The sequence below is a fragment of the Neophocaena asiaeorientalis genome, unplaced genomic scaffold (genome assembly GCF_003031525.2).
Source record: "Neophocaena asiaeorientalis asiaeorientalis breed wild unplaced genomic scaffold, Neophocaena_asiaeorientalis_V1.1 scaffold504, whole genome shotgun sequence".
Classification (NCBI taxonomy): Eukaryota; Metazoa; Chordata; class Mammalia; order Artiodactyla; family Phocoenidae; genus Neophocaena; species Neophocaena asiaeorientalis.
Genome location: NW_020174438.1, coordinates 6,663,201 through 6,670,136, shown reverse-complemented (window position 1 = coordinate 6,670,136; position 6,936 = coordinate 6,663,201). Strand labels below are relative to the sequence as shown.

Here is a 6,936-nt window from a genome sequence, read left to right as displayed (position 1 = left end):
CCACCCCAAAATAATGCAGGGTTTGTTTTTTTTTTTTCCCTCCCCCCCCCCCCCCCCCCCATTTATAGTTTCTGCCCTGAATGTAGATAAAGAAACCAGGTGAACTGCCACTCTGGCTCTAATGCTGAAGCAAAGCTAGAAACTAGTTTATGAAGTGAAAGTGATGGGTCTCTTGAGAGAGTGGCCATTGTTATTTTGAGAGTTCATGACAGGGAGGGAGGGAAGAACACGGCATAGCCAGACATGCACTGTGGACCTTGGAAATCATACCTTTGAAAGTTCAGAAATAGAAGCGATGATTCAAGGATATTGAACTACATAAAAATATACTTATTTCTGACTGTGTAACCTCACAAGTAATATACCAGTAAAAAGGAAAAGGTAGAGGTACCTTGAGAGGAACCAGTTTTCAAAGGGGCTTATACAAAAGGTAGAAAGGACAGAGAAAAGTGCACCTGCACGAACGGCATCAGGAAGACCAAACCCCACCGAAAGGGACAGTTCTGAGGACAATGGGAAGATTTTCCTTTAAAGTTATGTTCTCAATAAGAAGATCAAAGAAAGAATGGGCTTGGTTCCGCTGATGCCTCTGACAGGTGCACAGAACTTAGGACAGCAGTCCCCAGGCTGCTTGTTTATAAGTGAATTTTAAGGAATCGGAGAAATCAAGTGAGTTGCTGAAAAACTGGAAGTAACCATCTTCTTCTCCTCCTCCTCCTTCTTTTTCAAAATGGTAAAGAAAGTTAGAAGGGTTCTATAAAATTCAGTCTGTTGAGTTTGACATCAACCCTATGATGGTTTGTGAGAAGACAAAGTAGGGATCTGTGTCCATTAAGAGTAAGTTACGTCTAATTGGCCTCATTGGTTTGGCCAGGAGTGCATCTTGTATTGGTAGGCTGGGTAAATGCTCACTTCAGTGAGGCACTACGAAAACATTGCTTGGGATAGTCTTGTGGTATAAGATAGAGGAATATAGGATGAATGCTAAAATAGGCATATCAGTACCCAAGTGATAATGAATAATACCTTAAGACTACCTCTAGGAAGATTTTTTTTGCAGAGGGTCATGTCATCTGCCTTTAGTCCTCCTGCCTCGTGTGCATTTTTAGTCCATAATATGCTGATATAGAAGGCCTTCAAGTTGTGATGACAGGAAGCCAAAGGAAAACTAAATGGATGAGTTGACGTTGGGATTCATGAAGACCTACACAGACTGGAGCGATCCATAAGTTGGCAGGAAAAGAGTAAAAGAGAGGCCAGGAGAACCTGAGTAGTGCAGAGCTGCCGAAGGTAAGGAGTAAAATGAGGGAGCCACACAGCTTGAGGACAGAGGATGCGTGTGTGGATCTGACCGCGAGGAGGGTGCTGACCCCTTGTGTGCTGGAGATAGAGCTGGAGCTCATCTGCCTGGAGAGTGGGGGTGGGATGAGGTGATGAAAATCAGGGCCAGCGGGTCTAGACCCCTCACTTGAGAGAGACAACAATGAAGGGAACAGGAGAAGAGTGAGGGTTGTGACATCCTTGAAACTTACATAAGAGAGAGAAGAGCAGGTGTGAAGACCGGCAGGGCCAGTGACCAGGAGAGACTAAAGGTTCTGGGAGAGTGGCCAGTAAGGGAAGCATGCTGGAGGGTGCAGAGCCACTGGGCTTTTGTTGTCAGCGATCAATGTCACATGGGCCTTAACTGTGTTGCATGACCTTGAGGTGTTTTCTGTTGCTCTCCCGGTTTCTCTCCTTCATTTCTTATGGATCAAACACTTGGTGGCAAAAGGAGAAGCAGTGGGGAAAGTGAACTCACATTTGTCAGAGGCCTCCGTGTGCCAAGGCACCACGTGAGGCGTTAACCAAAGTCAGATGAGCAGGTGAAGCCAACCCTCTGACGGCTGACTCTGGGGGAGGACAACGTGGGGTTCTCTCTGGGCTAACTCAGGTGAGCTAGCTCCAGGAGAGAGTGGCTGGGAGGTCAGGAGCCCACTTATGACAGCGATGCCTACGTCTGCAGCTCTCCCAGTTCAAGTGGCATCGCTGGAGGGAGAGCAGGCTGGCGTAGGGGCCCTAGCAGTGCCCTCTCAGACCCAAGCTGCCATCCGGACCCTCAGTTTTCCTTCTACATTTCCTTCTACATTCTTCTTTTAGGAAACACTCTTTCTATTGGGGATGGAAAACCTCTTTCTAGCATGCCTGGACAGTTCTCATGGTGCCAGGGGGAAGACCTCCCAGTACCAGGTGCCAGTGCTCAGAATGTCAGTAAAGTCTGTTGGGATCTATTGCCAACTGTCTCCTTAACTCCATGCCCCTGCCCCGGCCCCATCAGCTGCCCACAGTCTTCCCCAGGCTCTTGGGTTTCTTGTTGCCATGAGTGCCACCATCCTCCACCCTGCCAGCCAGGCCCATGACTGCTCGTCCCCTTTACTTCCCCACACAGGCAAGGGATCTCGAATGCACCTACTTCACATCACTTAGACTCGTCCCATCTCTTTGTCTCGACCCAGGCGGAATTAGTCACTCACCGCTCCCGGGAAGCCCCATAGTCTTATTGGTGTAGCACTCACAGCCTGCTGTGATTGCTATTTGCGTGTTTCTCCTCACTCACCTGCGAGCGCCATTGCTTACTGTGGCCTTGGGTCTCTGCGGAGTGACGCTAGATGCCTGTGGAGTAGATAAAGGAAAGCCCAGCAGAGCTGCTAGCGCAAGGGATTCAGAACTGAGTAGGTATGAATTCCAAGGGTTGCAGTTATTTTCCAAAGTTGCCATAAAAGGTCAAAATGTTCTTGAGGCTGCAGAGGAGTTGGGTCTGGCGTCGGGCGTGAGGAGCGTTTAGGGTGGGGGATGTAGGAGCGTGCATGCGCGCGTTGTGCGCCCTACGTCCCCTGTGCACGGGTGTTGGCACGTTTGGGGAGGGCGTTGGCGAGTGCAGAAGGGGTGCGTCTGTATGTGATCCCATCTCCGCTCTTGCTAGACTCTGCGCCTCAGACACTGTCATGCAAGGACGGCCCCCAGTATGGCACGAAGGCCATACTGCAGACAGGCCCACGGATGGGGCGGGTCAGGGAAAATGCCACGTCTTTTGGTCCCTGTGAAGAGAGCACATGGTCACGGACAGCGACCGCTGTGTGCCCCCTGCCGTACACGTCCGGCCTCCTGTTCTGCTCTCCTAAGGAGTTCCATGTCTGAGCGCTGACTGACCCTGCGTGCTTTTCTCCTCCTCTCTCTTCCTTCCTACAGTCGGTTCTGAATGCGATCAGTGAGCTGCAGCAGCAGATGTGTAGGCTGCAGCTGGACATCCACAGGCAGATTCAAGAGCGCCTCTCACTCAGTAGGGACCACCCTGAGGAGGTGGCAGCCGACGACGGTGCGGCCCGGCCCCAGCCCTGCGGCCAGGAGTGTGCCCGTTGGGAGGGGTCACCTGTAGGAACCACACTTAAGTATATCGGAGCATGCGTGTGTGTGGCATCTCGCTGGCGGAGGGGCTGGGGCTTCTCCTACCTGGAACAGCGTGCGCTGGCTTAACATGGATCCATGGTCACCTCTGGGCAGAGCTTGGGACTCGCTCCCCTCGGGATGTGAGCTGAGCTCCGTGACCCTCACTGAACGGGGTCTGAGCTGGCGAGGCCAACCCTCTGACCGGTGGCGGTACTCATCTCTCTCAGGGCTGGGAATGAGGTGTGTCAGGTGCCCCGAGTGACGGGGCGTCGGTGTAAAAGCAAGCTTCGGGTCCCCTTCCCAGGTACGACTCAGACACTGATTCTCCCTCCTGGGCTGGGAGGTTAAATGAAGTTTCAGCTCCCATGATTTTTTTTTTTTTTATTTAAGAAAAAAATAGTATCATAAAATAATCCTCTCAAGTTTATTTTTAAAGAGGTTTATCCCCAGTGAGAAAACAGAACACGAGTGTCCATATGCTGTGACAACTCCCATCATCTGAATTTCCGGGAAAAGTTCTCCCGTGTAATCACATTCGAGGGATTTCATGACCTGTGGGCCCTATGGGGTGTATCTGCCTGGGATGCTGGACTTGGCCCCTTGCGCTGGTGTCACCAGGTCCTTTGTGATGGCAGCTGCACAGAGATGAGCCTGTGCTTCCAAGGCCCGCTATCGAAGAGGACTTGGAAGCCCAAGGGCAAGTCAAGGGCGTAGTAGCCATGTCTGTAGGAAGTTGTCATGATCCATCCTCAACTATGGGACATGTTGGAAATCTCCACCCAGACTTGGGCATGAGGGGAGGGGGCCTCCGTGGGGGAAAAATTGAGAGTCAAGATGTAGGTGTAGATTTGGAAAGGGAAGCTCTGAGAGGGATGGTGAGTGGGTTACCCCAGAAGGACTTGTAAAAGGAGTTACACTGTGCACCGGTGTTTATAGCCCACGATGGGCAACAAATGGCTTAGAAGGAAGGGGATGTGCCAGAGAGGTCACAGAGCCTGGAGGGCATCGTGCTCCGTGTCCCCACAGTGGCAGCTCCTCAGCAGGAACCGGCACACTTTCAGTTCTGCCATCAGCAGGCCTGGCGTCCCCTCAGGCAGGGCCAGAAACGTTCTCAGAAAATGATCCTGGACCTGCTACAAGTCACAACAGGCCTTAAAGTCTAACGTTGCAGATCACAGAGGCAGTTACCTTAGCTTGGAAGACACGTTTCTAAAAGGGCATCAACAAGTGTTCACCTCAGTTATAAGAAAATCTTAGTGAATATCCCTGCACAATGCAAGCGTAAGCAGTGTAACTCTGGTGGATTGTCTCGGGACGCAAAGGCCAGCTAAATGATGGCTTGAATTGCAAGTGTCCATTCGTCAAGAAATAGTGCACACCTAACTACGTGCCAGAGGTTAGCAAAGCTCACGGAGTTCACCGTGTAGGAGAACTAGCCATCAGCAATCACACCAGTAACAGTTTAATTGCAAATGATATAAGAGATGATACAGATGCCACAAGAGAGTATAGCAGAGGGACCTGATGAAGTGTAGAGGTTAGAATAGCTTTGCTCATGGCGGCCTGAAGGATGGGCAGGGGTTAACCTGGCAGAAAGTTCCAGACAGAGGGAGAGGCATGTGTGAGGGCCCAAGTCAGAAAGAGGAGCTAGAAAGTATCCAGCATGGCTGGAGCATAACTGGGGAGAGACGGTAGTACAAGAGGCAGGCAGGCAGGGTGCCGGGTTAGGCCGGGCTGTACTGGTCGTGGGTTAAAGTTCACGAGCTTTGAGGAGCAGGGAAGGGCCAGGATCAGATTTGTGCTTTAATTGTGTTGTTCCCCTGGATGCCATGGGGGTCGATGGCTTCAAGAAGGGCAAGATGACAGAAGACCGACCAGTGGAGAGGCTGTCCAGGCTCTCAGCAGTAACTGCTAGTGATGGTAGAGTTGAGATAAAAGAGAGATTCAGGGGATTTCCTTGAAGGTAGAATTTAGAAGACTCGGGGATGAGTTACGTATATAGCGGGGGAGACAGGAGGAGTGCCAAGGATGGAGCCCAGGTTTCCGGCACAGGATGGAGACGCCGTTTAGTGAGACAGGGATGTCTGTGAGGGGGAATTAAGGGTTACACTTGGGTCACGACAGTCATAAGATGCCTCTGTGCCATCCACGTGGAGATGTTGTGGGAAGTTTGTTATGTGAATCTGGAGTTCAGAAAGTCTATGGAAGTAATCGCTTTTATGCTAATTTTTCTGATAGAAACCAGTCAGCAGGACCATTTGTCCATTAAAGGAACCTAGGTTTAGGATAAGGGTGCTCAGCGGCGTCTTTACTAAAAGGGGTACTTTAGAAAGCAGGGGCCCTGGGGTCAGAAGATACAGCCCTGATTTCCAGCTCCACCACCGGCAAGTTGTTTAAATGTCACTTCCCCACTCAGCAACCTTCAGAGGCTCCCTACTTGCTAAAGAATGGCATCAGATTGCCTCATATTCTCATCCCAAAGCCTTTACAGTAAGGCCCCACCGTTTCCCACTGAATGCTGCCCATCCTGTACTCCAGCCCAGCAGGCTGTCTGCCCTCTCCCTGGACGCCGCCTCCCTCCCTCCTTTCTTCAAGCCAACCCCTCCTCTGAACTGGAACAGCCAGACCCGCTTCTGCATCTCACACTTAGCATTTGTCCTTTTAGCGTTTTGTTTCTGTCCTCCTGGCTGTCACTTCCTCCGTGAAGCCTTGCAGGAACACCGGCCTCCTCCCCTGGGTTCCTCGACCCCCAGCACAGACAGATGCTCCCTGTTAGCCTGCTTCCTGCTACTTTGTCTGTAACAAGCTGCCTCATTTCTGCATCTCTGTTTCTCTTGCTCCCAACTCCTACCTGTCCTTCCCCCTACACATACGTGCATGATTTGGGCACACCCTGCAGGGAACACAGATGTCAGAAAGGAGCAGGGAGAACAAGTTCTGCAAAGAAGAAGAAAGTTTTCTCTTCCTTTTGTCTGGAACTCCCTGGCCTTTGTTTTGTAACGGGCACATAGCCTTTCCTGAAACGAGGACCGTGTTTAAAGATTGGAGCCAGCCACAGCGTGGAGCCTGACGCGGTCGCTCCTGCCTTGGTATCCGCTGTGCATGTGCTTACCCAGGGTTGTAGATCCCAGGAGCATCCTGTTCTTTAACCATCAGAACTCTGTCTTTCTTCCTCACCCGCCTAGGAGTTACTGCAGGAGCTCCGGCACCTCAAAATCAAGGTGGAAGAGTTGGAAAATGAACGGAACCAGTATGAATGGAAACTGAAGGCCACCAAGGTAAAAGGCGGTTCTGATGTTTATGGAGAGGCTTTGAGGCCCAGTGGGGAGGGTCTGGGGTGTGCCGTAGCCTAAGGCTGAGGAATGGGAATTGATCCCACTGTGTGTACACGCAACAGTGCCCAGATTGTGCGAGCAGACAGATTTAATCCAGGAGGGCTCTTTTCCTGGGGAAAGCCCATGAGATTATGAGCTGCTGAGGTCGCCAAGTCTCCTTCCTCTCTCTGTGTCCCAT

General features: G+C 51.2%; 1 protein-coding gene across 1 annotated transcript in view; it reads left to right on the top strand.

Annotated features, from left to right (window-relative positions):
• Positions 1-6,936, top strand: part of PPFIBP2 (PPFIB scaffold protein 2) — a 153,131-nt gene that overhangs the window by 107,327 nt on the left and 38,868 nt on the right. Inside the window, exon 10 of the mRNA XM_024757007.1 lies at positions 6,609-6,701. Coding sequence (XP_024612775.1) covers positions 6,609-6,701 — 93 coding nt within the window. The remainder of the gene's footprint in view (positions 1-6,608; positions 6,702-6,936) is intronic.